Here is a 23,016-nt window from a genome sequence, read left to right as displayed (position 1 = left end):
AAGACTTTAAAATACTGTCACATTAAAATGTGAATCTTTTTGTGTAAAAGAAAGGCACTTTACAACTTTATCACAAACATTCCTCATAATATTGGTACTTAGCTTATGGGTCAGGTAGTGTTATGAGATGATACGAGCTAATGACAGGGTTCATATCATATTTTTAAAATGAGGAAACCAGAATACAAAGAGGTTAAGTAATTTTAAAGGAATATTTTTAGTATAATAGATCCTAGAAATAGATTATTGTGTTTAGCATTGTAAAATCAGCTATACTAGTCACTGATTCCTCATGCATTTTCTCATCAGATTTAAACAGCCTGTTCTAATTTTGTACATGTAATTTGACATTCTTATATAATTTATTATTAAAGTTTAATTACTTATTGAAGATGAAAGCTCAGCTTGACATCCACAGTGATCTCTCCTTATCCACCAAACTGATTTGTCATTTGAGAGTTAGGTTTTAAATTAAAATTAAATTAAAACTCAAGTCAAAGAAGCTACAAACTCTCCTATTTTTCCTTTGAAAGAAATTTAAATCTAGTTTAGATGAAAAACATTCAAAATTTATTTTTGTATATTCACAAATCTATACAAAGGGATCTACCAGGCAGAGCATATATTTATAATTAAATCAATTCAATTAGTATAATTTTGAATGGGACAGTATGCTAGGTATTCAGATACCAGTCTATGGGACTATTTTAAGATGGACATTTAAGACCACATGTTTGCTTCTACCTATGGCAATACAATCCTTTGAAATGACCAAACGAGTACAAAATAAGCAAAAAGATATTTCGATGCTGAAAAACAGGGAAGGATATTATGAATTCTTCATAAGCTTTGGTGTCTTTCTGGAAACCACAATACACAAAAGAATGAAGGTAAAGGAATTAAGATTTTTTTTAGTCAAAGGATGAACTCTCCAAGAAAATAAGCACACAGGATTTCTCCAATAGGAGCTCAGACTTGGAGGAACAGCAATCTGCAAATATTAGAGGTTGAGGGAAATGTGCTCAGGAATTGCTGGTGGAAGGCCAAACTGGTATATTTTGGTGGGCACTTTTGCAATACTACATGTATCAAAAGGTTGAAAGTGTGCAAAAGCCTTTCACCAAATTATCTGACTGATGTACAGCAATGGAGGTTCATTATGACATTCTTTATAATATTGGAAATAATCAGGAAAGACCTAAACATCCACCGATAGAACATCAGTTAGAAAAATCATGGTAAATTGATAGAACAAAGCACTACGCAAACATAGTATAGAGCTAAATGTGAAAATATGAAGAACAAAGGAGATTAAATAACTGTCTAGAAGGTTCAATCTGTGTGTGTGCGTGTGTGTGTGTGTGTGTGGTGTATCTGTTGAAATGGAATTATTTTCATAGCATATTATGAAGTAAAAAAGCAAATTTAAAACAATTGGTAGCACAATCCTAAATTTAGTTTTAAATAAATTTATATTTTAATTGCCTAGTAGAAGGATAGCAAAATATGATGACAAGGATTAGTTATCTTTAGTTTATGGAATTTATAAGGAATTTTTCTTTCCTATTATTTAACAGTAATTTCTAATCTTTTTACAGGGATTTGGTTGGGTAAAAGCAAATAGAAATTTCATTTTAGTTTTGTTAATTGAAAATTTTAAAATAAGATGTTCTGTAGCATTCAAGAGACAGAATTTAGTATATTACTAAGCTGTTTATGTACTCCTTGATCTTAGTAAAGTAGGACATGCTGTTCCATAACCAAATCCAGAAGGGGAAAACACACTATCTCATTTGCAGGATGCAAACATATTTAGTCAAACAAGAAACTGGCTCATTTGAGAGTTTTATAGCAAACAAGAATAAAAAGTAGTTTGCATAATGTCTTGTGCTCCTTTTATGGTGTTTATCTTTTATAAGGTTCTTTGGAACAGTTGCTGGCCACCTGTCAATAATGTGGCCTTTTATAGACTCAACCTTTGATTGTTCTCATGCCCTTGATGTATAAAAAGTAGTCTTAGAGAAGTCAGTGTTGAATATGGTGGGGAAATAGTAATTTTAAATTTAGACAGCTGTCTTTTGTGGACTGAAATAAAGAGACAGTTCTGAACGACATCAAGAGAATAGGCACATTATAAAATCCTCTTTAGCAGGAATAAAAATAAATTCATTATTTTATCAACATTTTGTTAAAGTTAGTGCAGAATTATACTTAAAGCACTAGCCTAAGGAAAACTAAGCCAAGTAGCATTCATTTAAAGTTTTTATCGCAATTTTGCGTAATTTTACATTGATTCCAAGTGCAAATATTTGTATCGTGAGTCTATCAATTACACACAAGTTTTGGGCATATAAAACAGTTGCTTTAATTTCCTTTTAGTGAAATAAGACATCCAGTGTTTCTTTCTGGATTTACATAAAATCTGTCAAGCTAAGTGTTCTACACATATTTATTGACCCACATTGTAGAAGTGCTTTGTATGATACTGAGTAAACACCATCCTACAAATCTGTATGCAGGAATACATTTTCATTCACAGGGGGATATTATCCATAGCCTTAAATAGAAAGCTGCCTGTCCTTTATTTTGCTCAATTAGATTCCAAATTCCTTCTAAATAATCATGAACAGAACAATAAAAGAAGCAATTTTTGAACCAATGATAATTCTTACTGTTCTTTTCAAAAACCAAACACCACTCCCCCAGATTTTCTACTATCACTACCTCCCACTCTTAGTAATATAGGATGCAGAGCTGAATTTTAACATTTATGCCGAGACATTTGCTGCACACTGTCACATTGTAATTGGTAGAGGATTTCAGATTTTCCTTGATAGTTTGCATATTGTGTTTTCAAATTGTACTTTAAAACATTTGCACCCCTTGAAACATGGTAGTTAATTGGGTTAATAATTCTCAGTTGTCAAGAGGAGTTTTAGATGTGGTCCCTTTTCTATTCAATCTGGTCCTTTTTCTATTCAATTTGGTCTCTTTTCAATGTGTACTTGTGTCAAGACTGCTTGGAGGGAAGAAGTAGACAGCCCTTCATCGTGTGTACTGTGGGGAAGATCTGATCTTTCAAGAGGTTGGTTAATTGGACACACATGCGATACCCAAGGTGCAATGAAAAGACAAGGGCAGTTAAAGCCTACAAGGTGGATGACGGGTTTATTTTATTTTATTTTATTTTATTTTATTTTATTTTAGGTTCAATCATGATTATACTTCCACCTCTGCTTTCACTGGGGCCTTCATGCATTTTATTGCTTTCCTTTAGCCTCAGTAGATCTTTTTATATATCTCCATGAAGTTTTCTCAGGATATGTTATCTGCTGGTTCTCAATGTAAATATACTTGGAATAAGATAAATCCCACAGTGTTATCTGTGAGTAGCTGGTTAATAAAAATCTGTGATAATATTATTGAAACGGGAATTGGAATATATCTATGTTTATAACATATGCTTTTCTTAGTTATCTAAGCAAACTTTAGAAACTCTTGTGCCTTATCTATATGTAATAGTATTCTTGAATTCAATCTCTTTATTCCTGCTGGCATTGACATCAAAAATATAATGCCTGGGATATTAAGATCTATAAACTAACTTCTCTCCTTTCTAAACAAAATTATTGAAGCAATTTATCCAAAAGTAAGCCATGGAAATTAAAAGACATGTTCAAACCATGGAATGTAACAGGCTATTCCATTAAATTAGCAGAAGTGCAAAGCTTTTACAAATATAATTAGCTAATTAAGCATATATAAAAGGTATACACACACACGTATGTGATGTTCCTGGTATTCAGTGAGGAACATCAAAGTAAGAACTATCTTACTTATTAATGAATTTGAAATAACACTTGTCAATATTTCTATATGTCAAATGGTAATTTTAAATTAAGTGATCAAAAAACTATTTTCATTGACTAACCAGCCTCTGTGGTGGGATCAACACTGTGAAAAATCAATAAGGAACTAGGTGATTAGAAATGTTCTTGGTTGAGAAAATTTAGTTTCTCAAAACTAAAGAATGAAGATATACTCTTCAACCCCTTTAGGGAGTGCATTTTTATTTTTTATAAAGTGGGAAAAGAACATTTGATTCATGGTGTTATAAATAAGATGCCAGTGTTGTTAAACTTTTATATGGGCTGTTTTCTTTTATTTCTTAAGGCATTTATACATCTTGAGTAGAAATAAAATATTATATTTTTATACGTAGCTGAAAATCATTGCAGAAATATGTGCTTTTAACTAGCTCTGAAGGCAAGAGAATATTCTAGTAAGAAATACTGTAGTTGACACCCATGATCATTTGAAATCTGCCTCCAAGACAATGCTAATTTCAGAAAAACATTGTGCATATTTAGTTATGCAAAATACATGTAATATTACTACAATGGGTAACATGGAAAAATTAGAGGTTCTCAAGATTACACTGTGGTTCTGATTGTAATTAAATATAGATCTGTATTTTTAAGTTATGTCACTAGTATCTGCTTGTGTTTTCAATACCTAGATAAAAATCAAAAATCTCTACATAATCAACGATATATTGGAATGGCTTAAAGGAAAAGCACATTTTGTCTTTATCCACAATTAATTGTGCAAATGGCACCTGTTGAATCATAAATTGATTGGAATTATTTTCTTGATTTGTTTTCTGATTTTATTCATTCATTCAATAAATATTATTGAACTTGTTCTATGTGTACTGTCTACAACTGTTGCAGATGGCAGACAAGGGCCTGTCCTCAAGGGGCTATAGAGTCAGTCTAATGTGATAAACAGATATTAAATATTTGATAAAAATTACTGATTCTACAAACCGAAAGTGTGACTAACATTTAAACATTATGTGAGAAACATACATGTTGCTCTAGAAGTGTGTAAATAGGGAGCGCTCCATAACTTGATGTCAGTAAATGATGAATCATTTTCAAAGCAACCATCTTCCACTTTTATTTTAGAATGAACTTAGAAGTAAGCCAAGATTTTTTGCTAAAATTTGATTTGTAAGAGTTTAATATCTTCACCAGTCCTTATCTTGTCTAAGGTAATTTTCAGACTTAAGAGTTGACTAGTGTAGCATAGTTCTGTTTCATAGTTGTTTTAGGGAAGAAAAGTTATTTTCAGTATGTATGTTTTCGTTAGCAATAACATGTAGACTTGAAGTCAATTCACATTTTGTATACTCAGATTTCCATAATAAAACATTAATTTACATTAATTAGTAAATCACATCTATTTTATTTTATTTATTTATTTATTTTTCTTTCTTTTTTTATTATTATACTTAAGGTTTTAGGGTACATGTGCACAATGTGCAGGTTACATATGTATCCATGTGCCATGTTGTATTGCTGCACCCATTAACTCGTAATTTAGCATTAGGTATATCTCCTAATGCTGTCCCTCCCCCCTCCCCCCACCCCACAACAGTCCCCGGACTGTGATGTCCCCCTTCCTGTGTCCATGAGTTCTCATTGTTCAATTCCCACCTGTGAGTGAGAACATGCGGTGTTTGGTTTTTTGTCCTTGCGATAGTTTACTGAGAATGATGTTTTCCAGTTTCATCCATGTCCCTACAAAGGACATGAACTCATCCTTTTTTATGGCTGCATAGTATTCCATGGTGTATATGTGCCACATTTTCTTAATCCAGTCTATTGTTGTTGGACATTTGGGTTGGTTCCAACTCTTTGCTATTGTGAATAGTGCTGCAATAAACATACGTGTGCATGTGTCTTTATAGCAGCATGATTTATAGTCCTTTGGGTATATTCCCAGTAATGGGATGGCTGGGTCAAATGGTATTTCTAGTTCTAGATCCCTGAGGAATCGCTACACTGACTTCCACAATGGTTGAACTAGTTTACAGTCCCACCAACAGTGTAGAAGTGTTCCTATTTCTCCACATCCTCTCCAGCACCTGTTGTTTCCTGACTTTTTAATGATGGCCATTCTAACTGGTGTGAGATAGTCTCTCACTGTGGTTTTGATTTGCATATCTCTGATGGCCAGTGATGATGAGCATTTTTTCATGTGTTTTTTGGCTGCATAAACGTCTTCTTTTGAGAAGTGTCTGTTCATGTCCTTTGCCCACTTTTTGATGGGGTTGTTTGATTTTTTCTTGTAAATTTGTTTGAGTTCATTGTAGATTCTGGATATTAGCCCTTTGTCAGATGAGTAGGTTGCAAAAATTTTCTCCCATTCTGTAGGTTGCCTGTTCACTCTGATGGTAGTTTCTTTTGCTGTGCAGAAGCTCTTTAGTTTAATGAGATCCCATTTGTCTATTTTGGCTTTTGTTGCCATTGCTTTTGGTGTTTTAGACATGAAGTCCTTGCCCACGCCTATGTCCTGAATGGTACTGTCTAGGTTTTCTTGTAGGATTTTAATGGTTTTAGGTCTAACATTTAAGTCTTTAATCCATCTTGAATTAATTTTTGTATAAGGTGTAAGGAAGGGATCCAGTTTCAGCTTTCTACATATGGCTAGCCAGTTTTCCCAGCACCATTTATTAAATAGGGAATCCTTTCCCCCATTTCTTGTTTTTGTCAGGTTTGTCAAAGATCAGATAGTTGTAGATTTGCGGCATCATTTCTGAGGGCTCTGTTCTGTTCCATTGATCTATATCTCTGTTGTGGTACCAGTACCATGCTGTTTTGGTTACTGTAGCCTTGTAGTATAGTTTGAAGTCAGGTAGTGTGATGCCTCCAGCTTTGTTCTTTTGGCTTAGGATTGACTTGGTGATGCGGGCTCTTTTTTGGTTCCATATGAACTTTAAAGTAGTTTTTTCCAATTTTGTGAAGAAAGTCATTGGTAGCTTGATGGGGATGGCATTGAATCTATAAATTACTTTGGGCAGTATGGCCATTTTCACGATATTGATTCTTCCAACCCATGAGCATGGAATCTTCTTCCATTTGTTTGTATCCTCTTTTATTTCATTGAGCAGTGGTTTGTAGTTCTCCTTGAAGAGGTCCTTCACATCCCTTGTAAGTTGGATTCGTAGGTATTTTATTCTCTTTGAAGCAATTGTGAATGGGAGTTAACTCATGATTTGGCTCTCTGTTTGTCTGTGATTGGTGTACAAGAATGCTTGTGATTTTTGTACATTGATTTTGTATCCTGAGACTTTGCTGAAGTTGCTAATCAGCTTAAGGAGATTTTGGGCTGAGACGATGGGGTTTTCTAGATATACAATCATGTCATCTGCAAACAGGGACAATTTGACTTCCTCTTTTCATAATTGAATACCCTTTATTTCCTTCTCCTGCCTGATTGCCCTGACCAGGACTTCTAGCACTATGTTGAATAGGAGCGGTGAGAGAGGGCATCCCTGTCTTGTGCCAGTTTTCAAAGGGAATGCTTCCAGTTTTTGCCCATTCAGTATGATATTGGCTGTGGGTTTGTCATAGATAGCTCTTATTATTTTGAGATATGTCCCATCAATACCTAGTTTATTGAGAGTTTTTAGCATGAAGGGTTATTGAATTTTGTCAAAGGCCTTTTCTGCATCTATTGAGATAATCATGTGGTTTTTGTCTTTGGTTCTGTTTATATGCTGGATTACGTTTATTGATTTGCATATGTTGAACCAGCCTTGCATCCCAGGGATGAAGCCCACTTGATCATGGTGGATAAGCTTTTTGATGTGCTGCTGGATTCGGTTTGCCAGTATTTTATTGAGGATTTTTGCATCAATGTTCATCAAGGATATTGGTCTGAAATTCTCTTTTTTGGTTATGTCTCTGCCAGGCTTTGGTATCAGGACGATGCTGGCCTCATAAAATGTGTTAGGGAGGATTCCCTCTTTTTCTATTGATTGGAATAGTTTCAGAAGGAATGGTACCAGTTCCTCCTTGTACCTCTGGTAGAATTCGGCTGTGAATCCATCAGGTCCTGGACTCTTTTTGGTTGGTAAGCTATTGATTATTGCCACAATTTCAGAGCCTGTTATTGGTCTATTCAGAGATTCAACTTCTTCCTGGTTTAGTCTTGGGAGGATGTATTTGTTGAGGAATTTATCCATTTCTTATAGATTTTCCAGTTTATTTGCATAGAGGTGTTTGTAGTATTCTCTTATGGTAGATTGTATTTCTGTGAGATCGGTGGTGATATCCCCTTTTTCATTTTTTATTGCATCTATTTTATTCTTCTCTCTTTTCCTCTTTATTAGTCTTGCTAGCGGTCTATCAATTTTGTTGATCTTTTCAAAAAACCAGCTCCTGGATTCATTAATTTTTTGAAGGGTTTTTTGTGTCTCTATTTCCTTCAGTTCTGCTCTGATTTTAGTTATTTCTAGCCTTCTGCTAGCCTTTGAATGTGTTTGCTCTTGCTTTTCTAGTTCTTTCAATTGTGATGTTAGGGTGTCAATTTTGGATCTTTCCTGCTTTCTCTTGTGGGCATTTAGTGCTATAAATCTCCCTCTACACACTGCTTTGAATGTATCCCAGAGATTCTGGTATGTTGTGTCTTTGTTCTCATTGGTTTCAAAGAACATCTTTATTTCTGCCTTCATTTCATTATGTACCCAATAGTCATTCAGGAGCAGGTTGTTCATTTTCCATGTAGTTGAGTGGTTTTGAGTGAGTTTCTTAATCCTGAGTTCTAGTTTGATTGCACTGTGGTCTGAGAGACAGTTTGTTATAATGTCTGTTCTTTTACATTTGCTGAGGAGAGCTTTACTTCCAACTATGTGGTCAATTTTGGAATAGGTGTGGTGTGGTGCTGAAAAAAATGTATATTCTGTTGATTTGGGGTGGAGAGTTCTGTAGATGTCTATTAGGTCCACTTTGTGCAGAGCCGAGTTCAATTCCTGGATATCCTTGTTAACTTTCTGTCTCGTTGATCTGTCTAATGTTGAGAGTGTGGTGTTAAAATCTCCCATTATTATTGTGTGGGAGTTTAAGTCCCTTTGTAGGTCACTCAGGACTTGCTTTATGAATCTGGGTGCTCCTGTGTTGGGTGCATATATATTTAGGATAGTTAGCTCTTCCGGTTGAAATGATCCCTTTACCATTATGTAGTGGCCTTCTTTGTCTCTTTTGATCTTTGTTGGTTTAAACTCTATTTTATCAGAGACTAGGATTGCAACCCTTGCCTTTTTTTGTTTTCCATTTGCTTGATAGATCTTCCTCCATCCCTTTATTTTGAGTCTATGTGTGTCTCTGCATGTGAGATGGGTTTCCTGAATACAGCACACTGATGGGTCTTGACTCCTTATCCAGTTTGCCAGTCTGTGTCTTTTAATTGGAGCATTTAGTCCATTTACATTTAAAGTTAATATTGTTATGTGTGAATGTGATCCTGTCATCATGATGTTAGTTGGTTATTTTGCTCGTTAGTTGATGCAGTTTCTTCCTAGCCTCGATGGTCTTTACAATTTGGCATGTTTTTGCAGTGGCTAGTACCGGTTGTTCCTTTCCATGTTTAGTGCTTCCTTCAGGAGCTCTTTTAGGACAGGCCTGGTGGTGGTAAAATCACTCAGCATTTGCTTGTCTGTAAAGGATTTTATTTCTCCTTCACTTATGAAGCTTAGTTTGGCTGGATATGAAATTCTGGGTTGAAAATTCTTTTCTTTAACAATGTTGAATATTGGCCGCCACTCTCTTCTGGCTTGTAGAGTTTCTGCCGAGAGATCTGCTGTTAGTCTGATGGGCTTCTCTTTGTGGGTAACCCTACCTTTCTCTCTGGCTGCCCTTAACATTTTTTCCTTCATTTCAACTTTGGTGAATCTGACAATTATGTGTCTTGGAGTTGCTCTTCTCGAGGAGTATCTTTGTGGCGTTCTCTGTATTTCCTGAATCTGAATGTTGGCCTGCCTTGCTAGATTGGGGAAGTTCTCCTGGATAATATCTTGCAGAGTGTTTTCCAACTTGGTTCCTTTCTCCCTGTCATTTTCAGGTACACCAGTCAGACGTAGGTTTGGTCTTTTCACATAGTCCCAAATTTCTTGGAGGCTTTGTTCGTTTCTTTTTATTCTTTTTTCTCTAAACTTCACTTCTCACTTCATTTCATTCATTTCATCTTCCATCATTGATACGCTTTCTTCCAGTTGATCGCATCAGCTACCAAGGCTTCTGCATTCTTCGCGTAGTTCTCGATACTTGGCTTTCAGCTCCATCATCTCCTTTAAGCCCTTCTCTCCATTGGTTATTCTAGTTATCCATTCGTCTAATTTTTTTTCAAAGTTTTTAACTTCTTTGCTATTGTTTTGAATTTCCTCCCGTAGCTCGGAGTAGTTTGATCGTCTGAAGCCTTCTTCTCTCAATTCGTCAAAGTCGTTCTCTATCCAGCTTTGTTCCGTTGCTGGTGAGGGACTGTGTTCCTTTGGAGGAGGAGAGGTGCTCTGCTTTTTAGAGTTTCCAGTTTTTCTGCTCTGTTTTTTCCCCATCTTTGTGGTTTTATCTACTTTTGGTCTTTGATGATGGTGATGTACAGATGGGTTTTTGGTGTGGATGTCCTTTCTGTTTGTTAGTTTTCCTTCTACCAGACAGGACCCTCAGCTGCAGGTCTGTTGGAGTTTGCTAGAGGTCCACTCCAGACCCTGTTTGGCTGGGTGTCAGCAGCGGTGGCTGCAGAACAGCAGATTTTCGTGAGACCACAAATTCAGCTGTCTGATAGTTCCTCTGGAAGTTTTGTCTCAGAGGAGTACCCGGCCGAATGAGGTGTCAGTCTGTCCCTACTGGGGGATGCCTCCCAGTTAGGCTGCTCGGGGGTCAGGGTCCCACTTTAGGAGGCAGTCTGTCCGTTCTCAGGTCTCCAGCTGCGAGCTGGGAGAACCACTACTCTCTTCAAAGCTGTCAGTCAGACAGGGACCTTTAAGTCTGCAGAGGTTCCTGCTGACTTTTTGTTTGTCTGTGCCCTGCCCCCAGAGGTGGAGCCTACAGAGGCAGGCAGGCCTCCTTGAGCTGTGGTGGGCTCCACCCAGTTCGAGCTTCCTGGCTGCTTTGTTTACCTAAGCAAGCCTGGGCAATGGTGGGCGCCCCTCCCCCAGCCTCACTGCGGCCTTGAAGTTTGACCTCAGACTGCTGTGCTAGCAATCAGCGAGATTCCTTGGGCATAGGACCCTCCGAGCCAGATGCGGGACACAATCTCCTGGTGAGCCGTTTTCCAGGCCCATTGGAAAAGCGCAGTATTAGGGTAGGACTGACCCGATTTTCCAGGTGCCGTCTGTTACCCCTTACTTTGACTAGGAAAGGGAACTCCCTGACCCCTTGCACTTCCCGAGTGAGGCAATGCCTCGCCCTGCTTCGGCTCGAGCAGGGTGCGCTGCACCGACTGTCCTGCACCCACTGTTTGGCACTCCCTAGTGAGGTGAACCCGGTACCTTAAACAGAAATGCAGAAATCACCCGTCTTCTGTGTCGCTCATGCTGGGAGCTGTAGACCGGAGCTGTTCCTATTAAGCCATCTTGGCTCCACCCCCTTATTTATTTATTTATTTATTTTTGAGATGGAGTCTTGCTCTGTTGCCCAGGCTGGTTTGCAGTGGTGCAATCTCGGCTCACTGCAACCTCCGCCTCCTGGGTTCACACCATTCTCCTGCCTCAGCCTCCCAAGTAGCTGGGACTACAGGCGCCCACCACCATGCTCGGCTAATTTTTTGTATTTTTAGTAGAGACAGGGTTTCACCGTGTTAGCCAGGATGGTCTCGATCTCCTGACCTCTCAGGATCTGCCCGCCTCGGCCTCCCAATCACGCTGGATTGCAGGCATGAGCCACTGCACCTGGCTTAATCACAACTATTTTTTTTTATTATAATTTAGGTTTTAGGGTACATGTGCACAATGTGCAGGTTTGTTACATATGTATCCATGTGCCATGTTGATTTCCTGTACCCATTAACTTGTCATTTAGCATTAGGTATATCTCCTAATGCTATCCCTCCCCCCTCCCCTCACCCCACAACAGTCCCCGAGTGTGATGTTCCCCTTCCTGTGTCCATGAGTTCTCATTGTTCAATTCCTACCTATGATTGAGAACATGCGGTGTTTGATTTTTTGTCCTTGCGATAGTTTACTGAGAATGATGTTTTCCAGTTTCATCCATGTCCCTACAAAGGACATGAACTCATCATTTTTTATGGCTGCATAGTATTCCATGGTGTATATGTGCCACATTCTCTTAATCCAGTCTGTCGTTGTTGGACATTTGCGTTGGTTCCAACTCTTTGCTATTGTGAATAGTGCCACAATAAACATACGAGTGCATGTGTCTTTATAGCAGCATGATTTATAGTACTTTGGGTATATACCCAGTAATGGGATGGCTGGGTCAAATGGTATTTCTAGTTCTAGATCCCTGAGGAATCGCCACACTGACTTCCACAATGGTTGAACTAGTTTACAGTCCCACCAACAGTATAAAAGTGTTCCTATTTCTCCACATCCTCTCCAGCACCTATTGTTTCCTGACTTTTTAATGATGGCCATTCTAACTGGTGTGAGATGGTATCTCACTGTGGTTTTGATTTGCATTTCTCTGATGGCCAGTGATGATGAGCATTTCTTCATGTGTTTTTTGGCTGCATAAATGTCTTCTTTTGAGAAGTGTCTGTTCATGTCTTTTGCCCACTTTTTGATGGGGTTGTTTGTTTTTTTCTTGTAAATTTGTTTGAGTTCATTGTAGATTCTGGATATTAGCCCTTTGTCAGATGAGTAGGTTACAAAAATTTTCTCCCATTCTGTAGGTTGCCTGTTCACTCTGATGGTAGTTTCTTTTGCTGTGCAGAAGCTCTTTAGTTTAATTAGATCCCATTTGTCAATTTTGGCTTTTGTTGCCATTGCTTTTGGTGTTTTAGACATGAAGTCCTTGCCCACGCCTATGACCTGAATGGTATTGCCTAGGTTTTCTTGTAGGATTTTAATGGTTTTAGGTCTAACATTTAAGTCTTTTATCCATCTTGAATTAATTTTTGTATAAGGTGTAAGGAGGGGATCCAGTTTCAGCTTTCTACATATGGCTAGCCAGTTTTCCCAGCACCATTTATTAAATAGGGAATCCTTTCCCCATTTCTTGTTTTTGTCAGGTTTGTCAAAGATCAGATAGTTGTATCAATCACAACTATTAATAATAGTGCTGCCTACCTAAAATTGTACAGTTATGTTTTTTAAGTGACACCCTTATAAGTTTGCTATAAAAAATCATTTGTTTTCACTTTGAGGATAAAAGACTAGTAGCCTCAATCTGATTAGAGTCTAATTTCATAATTAATTTAAAAAACTGGAAAAAATAATATATCAGGAAGTTCAACTAAATGACATCTGAGATTTAGAGTCTGACTTAGTATAAGACACTTATATTTTCAAATCCAGACTTAATGGCATATAGTTTACTCCTAATTTGAGAGTCTGATATAAATATGTCTTTATATGTTGTGTTCAGATGGAAAATAAGGACCACTGTTTTGTTCGAGCACAGTGGGGATGGGGAATATGCCAAAGATGCGTGGAATTAATTAGAAAATTTTATACATATTACTAGGTTCTCATTTTGAGAAGTATCCTAGGTTCTGTGGTTCCCAATGTGAGCATTTAGAAAAATCTTTAAGAAAGTATCACCAGATTTGTGAATATATATTTTTTTCTTTAGCAAGTTAAAAATAAGATTAAAATATTATTAAGTGGATTGCATTTTGACAGATACAACAAACCCACTGGCTTTCTAAGCCCATAAAGTTTCAATATTAATACTTCAAGGAGACTGTTTCCCAGTCTCCTTGAGTATTTTATATCCCTTATAAGAATGTTACATCCCTGAAAAGCATGAGTATTTTACATCCCTTATAATTTTTTACATGTAAACTTCATAAAGGAATGATATGGGTATGTCAACTATCCAATATTTACTTTCATGCAATAATGATTAGTTAGCACAATATTTACAACAAGTCTCTATTCTATTTACAACTCCATAATGCCATTTGTAAGGAAAGTCTCGACAAACTTTAAACATCTTTCTCATTAAGCAAAATTAAATGTTTAGATTAAATATGATAAGCACATGCTTTATATTTCTTTATTTGTATACTAACAATTGTTATGTACAGAAGAAACTAACTGAGGCTAAATCTCTGATGTCCAAGAGAAATCATACAACTAAAAGTTGGAACTGGAATCTAAAATCCAGAGTGGTTTTGTTATTCATTAAATGTTTGAACTCAGCAAATCACTTTCCCTTCTTGTTTCCTGTTTTTCTCATCCATAGAGCGAATCCATTGACCTACTTTAGCAGGTTTCACATTTCCACAGTAGAAACCTCTTGCAGACATAATCTTATGCATAATCCCCATGTGAATAAAACTAATAATACAAATAGAGTTTGTCTTATAAAAGCATCAATCAGGGAGGATGGCAGCAGTATAAGGGTGTGAGGTTCACTAGAGCCCACCCCACATGTTGGCCCTCACCTTCCCACACAACAGATGGAAAATGGCTTTAAGGTGCATCAAACAATTTCTCAAATTCATGGAATACTTTTTGAAAATCATGTAATTATATGATCTTTAAGTTTCTTTATAATCCCAAAATTATACAATTCTCAATTTCATGAATTGGGATCTGTCTGTTAAAGCACTGAAAATCATATCATCTACCTTAGAAAAAAATAATGTATGCAAATATAAGGTTTAAATCTATTCTACGAAGGATTTCACAGAAAAAAAAAAACCCACATTTCATACTAAAGCCACTGATTTAAGTATCACGTAAAACAGCTCTGTAATACCAAATATTTCATGTTTAAGAAATGAATAAATAAATAAGACCCCAAATAACCTCTCAATGATTAGAAAATTGCAAAAATCTTTTAGTTACATTTAAATTCCCTTACCCAGCTCTATACTTCACTTGGGAAATGGGGGGGAAAATTTGGTAAATTTAAAGGCAGAATGTGTGTAAATGAAGATTTTTGCTTCTTAGCTTTGGTAACCAGAGAGTGAACACTTTAAGCTTTATTGGCACACATAATATACAACTATTAGACCCTTGCAGTCATAGTCTGTGAAAATAAAATATGATGAAGAAGAGCGCAAGTTCCACAAAATAGTTAATTGTCCAGGAAGAGAAATGCCTGCAGGAGAAGTTCTTCACCCGGGGCCATTTTCTTTGCCAGTTACTGAAATGGATTTGATGATTGTGAGGCCGGAGTAATGAGTTTTCACTGTGACTAATTTCTGATGTCCTTTATCAGCAAGGATTTCTAACTACCTAAAACAAAGGAAATGAACAAAACCAAACTTTTAGTAATCCCTAAAGGACCCAAAATGAAATTGTCCGAGAAGTTACCTTATATAGACTCTGTGACACAGTTCCCCTTTTGCAAAAATACTTAGTGAGGATCATTACTTTCCAACAGTCGTGTCCAGAGACCTACTTCGTTAACACCTCAGGGAAGTTAATGTACTAGGTCTTGAAAGGTCTTTCTGGAATGTGCAGTAACTTGTAGTTTTCTTCTAGTAGCACTGCTAATTTTTGTGTTATAATTTTTGTAGGTCCATGGGGCCGATGTATGGGAGATGAATGTGGTCCAGGAGGCATCCAAACGAGGGCTGTGTGGTGTGCTCATGTGGAGGGATGGACTACACTGCATACTAACTGTAAGCAGGCCGACAGACCCAATAACCAGCAGAATTGTTTCAAAGTTTGCGATTGGCACAAAGAGTTGTACGACTGGAGACTGGGACCTTGGAATCAGTGTCAGCCTGTGATTTCAAAAAGCCTAGAGAAACCTCTGGAGTGCATTAAGGGGGAAGAAGGTATTCAGGTGAGGGAGATAGCGTGCATCCAGAAAGACAAAGATATTCCCGCGGAGGATATCATCTGTGAGTACTTTGAGCCCAAGCCCCTCCTGGAGCAGGCTTGCCTCATTCCTTGCCAGCAAGATTGCATTGTGTCTGAGTTTTCTGCCTGGTCCGAATGCTCCAAGACCTGCGGCAGCGGGCTCCAGCACCGGACGCGTCGTGTGGTGGCGCCCCCGCAGTTCGGAGGCTCTGGCTGTCCAAACCTGACGGAGTTCCAGGTGTGCCAATCCAGTCCATGCGAGGCCGACGAGCTCATGCACAGCCTGCATGTGGGGCCCTGGAGCACCTGCTCAATGCCCCACTCCCGACAAGTAAGACAAGCAAGGAGGCGCGGGAAGAATAAAGAACGGGAAAAGGACCGCAGCAAAGGAGTAAAGGATCCAGAAGCCCGTGAACTTATTAAGAAAAAGAGAAACAGAAACAGACAGAACAGACAAGAGAACAAATATTGGGACATCCAGATTGGATATCAGACCAGAGAGGTTATGTGCATTAACAAGACGGGGAAAGCTGCTGATTTAAGGTAACATTTTAATTACTGTTAACTACACAGGCCCGTCTGTCAAGATCATGAGTACCTAAGACATCCCGTGCTATCTAATAACTTCTGGATTACATAGGGGCACAACCTAGGATGAGCTACCCCCAAATTTAAGGCTTCTGAGCTTGTGTTTCTCAGTGTTGTTCTATTGTGCCCACATTTAGACCCTGTATTACTTGAGTTATTTTGATTTTCCTTTCAAAGTCTGCAGCATGAGCGATTCTTCATGAAAATATACTGCTTATTCTCTATGTGTAGACTGTGTTGTTTCCCTATAATAGAAAAAAAAATTGCCTAGGGGCTGAAATACTCGGATTTTAATTTCAGATACTTATTTCAGTGAGTTAATAGAAAAAGGCATAGTTGTAATCTCTCCAAGACAGCATTTTCAGAATTACCCTATAAACAAAATCTGCTGTAAACAACAACCCGGGGAGCTATACCTAAGAATAATTTTCTTGCACATTGTATATAATGGAATAACTCCCTCCAGAGAAGGAAACAGCAACCAGCCAAAAATAAGGTAAGTAGAGGGTATTGAATCATGAGTAGCCTCATTCAGGAAACATGTAACTAATTAGCTTCATTTTCTAGACAGAAATTATTTAACAAATTATCTTTGGGTACATAATGACTATATTATGAAAAACTATCTCATGTATGATTTACTTATTGTGAAAATAATTTTCATTGAGGATTATCTGAAAGACATGATGTTCTCTGGGTATTTTAAATTTTGCTCTTGGATAAACCAGACCATCTGGGAGTGGCTTATCTGGATATTTGCATAATTGCTTCTTCAGAAATATTTATGCAGTTATGATTTGGATTGAACTGAAAAAAATATAGTAACATCAGTAAGAATTGTATATCAGATTTACTATAGAAATGGCATGGAAAGTGTCATCAACTCTATCACACAGTCTATCCTCTTGATTAAAAAACATATAAGATAAATTTCCCTGAAGTTTCGACCTCTGTGCTTCTGGTGAACAGCTGGATTGTTTTTCTTATGGCCTCTGGAAATCTTGTAACAGACCACATTTGCATGTTAACTTCTTCTGTTAAGAACCTAAATAGGACTGTGGGGCATGCATGTTGTTTATTAACATATCTTAAGCTTTATTTAACTTTATTTTTTTTCTCACCCGATTTTTTTTTTCAATCTATTCTTGTCTACTGATTTTGCTATGCATAGATTTTGAAATCTGGCTTAAAGTATTTTTGAAAAAGGATATAGTTTAATTAGATAAACAAAAATTGATTGGTCTGTCTAAGACAATAACCTTCTCTCATCATAGAGTTCTGGTTACTGTTTTTTGGAATTTTTGCTACTCTCTCCCCTCTTTGTATTGATACAATTGCATTTTATTTCAGCTGTACAGTAATTTGCCCTTTTTCCATTCTAGTTCTGGTCCTGTGGCCTTGAATGAAGGCTGTTTGTTCTGCCTTCATTCTCCAGGTTTCCTACAACTCCTTAAATGTGTGTGTGTGTGTGTGTGTGTGTGTGTGTGTGTGTACCTCTGATTCTGTATCATGTATATTTTCAACTCAATTCCTATTTTGGTCTTTTCTGACTATCCTTATTCTGGTGATTTTCTTATCTCTTTTCCTGAAGTATATTACAGTTATATTAGTTACTTGGCTTACATCAAATAATTGAGTGAGTCTCCAAAGCAAGTTGAGTTGTTTCCTGCTATCACTGAGTTAGCATGCTGTAGACATTTAATTTAATGTTGACTACTCAATTAAAAGTGTAATTAGGATAGTAGCTACCATTGCATAGAGCCTAATATTCTCATCCAGTTGTTTGAATTAAACAAACATATTTAAAACTGCAGAGCTTATTTGTCAAGAACTTGTATCCCATTAGAAATACCATATAACTTCCAATAAATTGATAATTGCATATATTTTCTCACTTATTACAGTATAGGTTAAACTTTATGTTAAATAAATTGGCTGTGAATATTTCTATTATATAGGAATTATCATGTGTGATCAAGAAAGTCCAAGAGAAGAAGAGACAAAAATCAGGTATTTTGACCTAGTTTTGCTCAGATATTATACCATGATATCAGTGAAGCCAATAAAGTGAAGGGTGAATCAATGACATCACCAAAGCACAGGGCCACAAATCAAGAACTTAGTGATCAAATTTAAAATGTTTTAGCTTCTATTAAATCCAGAAACAATTTTATCATGTAGGAGAATAAAAATAATTTAATATGGCTAAAAATTATATTATAGTAACTGCTTAAGTTTAACTAAATAAAACCAACAATCTGGGGAAGCAGATCATAGACAAAAATAATTTTAGAATTACTGCTCAAATGTTTAAGTTAACGATGATAGATCTGCCCTGCTTTCCACTTTCCAATAGACCAAAATCAATAAGAATGAAAAACACAAATGAAACTCTATTCTTTTATGACAGCAGGAAACGGTTACAGTCCCAAACCACAATTGATACAGAAATTTGGCTAATGTGGTAAAATTAGATATAACTTAGGGAGGATACTTAGAAGGGCATTATGTGTTACCAGCTTTCATGAACACTCAGAATCTCTAACAGCAGCCTGAGCTTTCTGAGGGGACAAGCCAATGACACTTCCTTAGTATGACATGGTCTGTGTCAGTGAAAAGGGCTGCTGAAGCATACTTGAGTTCTGCTTAAAATCAGAATAGCGTAATAGGCAGGAAGCCCGCTATGCCATTATTGCCAACAAAAGGCTATCAGTTTGACAGACTGAGGGATTAAAGTTTTGACAACTAGTGGAAGAGAATTCTAAATCACTACAAATATACTAGGACACAGGAAGCTTCCCTGTAAACCAGTGACTTCCAGCCAGGCTGGGTGAAATCTTAGCAGGACCAAGAGTTGGTGTGAAAGTATACCAAGTGTTTCTCCAGGAAACCAAAGACGTTAAAGGAAATACGGTTTTCTGAATCCAAAACAGAAAGAATTTAAAAACAGAATGAGTTTAAAAGTGATCTGTTAGAGCTCGAAAAAGAAATGGAAGAGAATTATAAAATAAGAAGAGAAATGCAATTCAGAATTTTAAATTAAGAACAGAAATGCAATTAACATTAGAAGCAATAAAAAATGGAAAAATATTTGGTGGTAAAAAGAGCCAATGACATAGAGAAGAGTTTGAGAACATCAAATAAACTAATTTTTAAAAGAGATAATGGATATGCAAACAAAGGACATTACTATATGAAACATTGATGTTCCTGAAGATAGAACCAGAAAAATTAAAACAGAAAACACAACAAAATACAAGGATAAGACTTTCTTGAAATTAAAAGAAGACCTTGATTCACACATCGAAATTGTACAAGACTAATATTCTGCAAGAAGAAGTTGAAATAATGACCTAATGGGAGAAATAATATAGATCAACTTTTATGGAGAGAGATAGGCGACGAGACATCAGACTGAAAGCTGGGACGGTGCTCAATTGTGAAACATTAGAAGCATTCTCTTTAAAGTAAAAAATAAGACAGGACAGCACATTATCTGTAATGATAAGACCTTTTCATTCTAAGTACCAGTCAATGTACCTGAAAAGAGAAGGAAATGAAAATTGGAAAGCAAGTGGCAAAAATAAGACCTTTTCCCTCAGACGTTATGATAATTCTGGAATACTCTAGCTAATCAATTGAAAATATATTATAAACAATAAAAAAATCAATGAGGTTGATGTACACAAAGATAATATCCAAAAATCAATATATTCCCTAGATGCTTAAAAAATTAAGTATTATAATGGGGAAAAAGATTAAAATATCTCATCTGCAAAAGGAAAACTTAAAACAAATCTGTAAATAAACTTAACTATTAAAGTTCTGCACTTAACGCTAGACTTGGAAAAATAGAAAAGGATGTAGTTGTGCTTGTCTAGAATATTTAGTAAACATACCAACTGTACATTGCTACTGTGAAATTTACAAGGGAAAAATAGATGTATTAGACAGGAAAATACTGAAAAATAAAGAGAGAGGAAAGGCTAACTTCACAAGATAATTAAGTGCATTATACTCTATGGTAATAACGATAACAAGTAATATAATAAATTATATTTATACAAACAGATTAGGCACAGCCACTCTTATAATTTACAGAAAATTTTATATCAATGTAAAGAACTGTTTACCAATTAAGTTCCCAGATCCCAGCCAAGGGCAAACCCTCCAAGCAGGCCTTTCTAAGGATAGAAGTCTCAGCCTGCTGTACGAACTCTTATGAGTGTTAAATAAAATTTATAGGAGGCCATTGGTCAGGATTGAGCCTCCTTCTCCTGCACCAGGCCCAACAGACTAAACCAAAATGGTATTGCTTATGCAAAAGTTCCAGTCACCAAGCTGAAAATAAGTTATTTATCTGCCTTCTGAGAAATCAGGAGAGAGATAATAGCCAAATCCCCAAACAGGTCAATCCTAGTAGACATGATAAGGACTTTGTTTTTGTTTTTGTTTTCTGCTGTAACCTTTACAGAAAAGTAACTTTGAAATGACCAATCCACGTTTTGTTTTCCTCAGCCCTTTGCTATTTATAAAATCCACCTCCTCTGCTCAGCTCATGGGAATATTTATTCCAACTTGTGGAAGGAAGTGTTGCCAAATTCCAGAATTGCAGATAAAACATATTAACATATTTAAATTTGTTATAATTGTTTTCTTTTGACATAGAGAAAATCATGCAGTTATTACCACATAAGGTATGTGATTTGGAATTAAACATGAGGAAGTAAAGGCAATTTTACTCCACTCCCCTGCCTTGAAATCAACCAGTAACCCCAATCAAGGAAATAATCTACAGTTTTTTTTAAAAAAAAAAAAAGGAAAATGGAAAACTGAAAAAACGAAGTGTCTGTATGATAAATCTGTGCCTCAGAGACCGAGGAAGCTAGAACCTGAAGCATGAAAGAGACTCCTCTAAAGCACCCGGTAGCACAATCCATGAAGGTTTATCCAAGGCTCTTTTTATTGGATTATCCCAATCTGGTCGGGGGAAGGGCAAGACAGGGAATCTGGGGAAGGTCCCTTAAGAGCCAGTTCCCCACCCCAGAATCACAGAAGTGTAGCTGTTGGAGAAATTAAGCAGAAATGTTATTTTCTGGTTTTCTGGCTGAGGTAAGCTGTCAAAGGTGGAATGGAGGAGGAGTAGGGAGAGGAGGCAGCCATCTCCAGACTGCAACAAGCATAGCCTGTGATTGCCATTGCATCCTCACCTCTGGAATGCTCTACCTGGCCCAGCTCACCTTCTCCTCAAACGAAGAACCAAATCTGCGTATTGAAGAGCAAGGAACAAGGATGAAATCTGCTCTAAATACTAGAAACATTTAATGGATGTAGTGCCTACTTTTGAAAATATCTTCCATTTGAACCTACCTTGTTTTGTCAAATTGTCTGACAAAGACAATTAATGGTAATTATAATTCCAGGAGAAGCATTTCCAAAAAGTGTGGGAAATTCAGCCCAGTGAATTCCTGAGGGAATAAGACAGATTTAGGATTTAAAACAGATTTCTGTTGGCTAAGCCAAGAAAAGTAGAACTATCCAGCTTCTAGATAACTCCATAAAGCAGATACTTCAGGCAAAAATACATGGGATAAACATAACTGCGTAAAACATGAAGGGGTGAATGATATAATAACCTCTAGAAATACTAACATCTTGGAGCATTTTTATCTCATTTCTGTTACCAAATTCATTTTTCCTTTTAAGTCTTTATATAAATTCAGCCTTAGCATTTCAAATAGAAATGAGTAATACTTCTTAAAGTGGATTTCTGATTTTTGTTTTCCAAGCCCAGACTTTCTGGCATCCCCTCTCATCTTCAAATTTAAAACTGTTGAGCAGAAAATTGTATTTTTTCTCAACACAGCTTATCTCTTTTTGCCTGGTTCTCACTTTACCTTAGAATACTAGTTGTTAATTACTCCAACCTTCTGTTTTAGGATTGCTTTCCAGAATGGTGATATCAAACTTGAATATAAAGCATTTGCTTTATAACAGTTGTGAAGCTGGCTGAATCAACAAGAATGGAATTTAAGTAATGGATAATTAGGATAAATAAATAATAAATAAGAGTAGTAAACCTATGCACTCATGGCTACAGAGTATTGAACAAGTCATTTACACTTTCTGGGACCCAGCTTTCTCATCTGTAAACCATACGTGTTTTCTGGGATAGGCAGTGATGAGGGAGAGATGGAGAGAGCCTAAAAATAAATCTCCAAAAGCCTTTCAACTTTTGTGATTCTAATGAACCCCGAACAAACACCATACCTAAAACTGCAGATGTTAAATCCTATATATCTTCCTTGGCAGAGAGTTAATTAATTTTCAACATGGCCTACAAATCAGTTCATATTGAAACATCAGGGTGAATTTCTATGCAGTGCCTATAGACTAAGGCAGCTCTCTGCAGTCATGGGGAGTAACTGCAAGGTTATCACTCAGTTGATGAGCTATATGGTTCCTGAGGGCCCATCCCCATGCTACGACTTTGTGAATCAGTAAAATTGCAAATCTAATCCTAACCTTACCAAAGAGAAAGGAGAAAATTGCCCACTATTTAAAGTAACACTCCTTTTAGGTTGTTCAGAATCCATTTATAAAATTACTACTTCTAAATAGCAGGCTTTTAGATCTTAAAA

The 23,016-nt window shown here is 36.7% G+C and overlaps 1 protein-coding gene across 1 annotated transcript in view; it reads left to right on the top strand.

The window, feature by feature from the left end:
* The window catches only part of THSD7A (thrombospondin type 1 domain containing 7A), a 465,539-nt gene that overhangs the window by 189,717 nt on the left and 252,806 nt on the right, over positions 1–23,016 (top strand). Inside the window, exon 2 of the mRNA XM_003252566.3 lies at positions 15,499–16,330. Coding sequence (XP_003252614.2) covers positions 15,499–16,330 — 832 coding nt within the window. The remainder of the gene's footprint in view (positions 1–15,498; positions 16,331–23,016) is intronic.

This window comes from Nomascus leucogenys, chromosome 11 (genome assembly GCF_006542625.1).
Source record: "Nomascus leucogenys isolate Asia chromosome 11, Asia_NLE_v1, whole genome shotgun sequence".
Taxonomy (NCBI): Eukaryota; Metazoa; Chordata; class Mammalia; order Primates; family Hylobatidae; genus Nomascus; species Nomascus leucogenys.
This window is presented reverse-complemented; position numbering and strand designations above follow the sequence as displayed.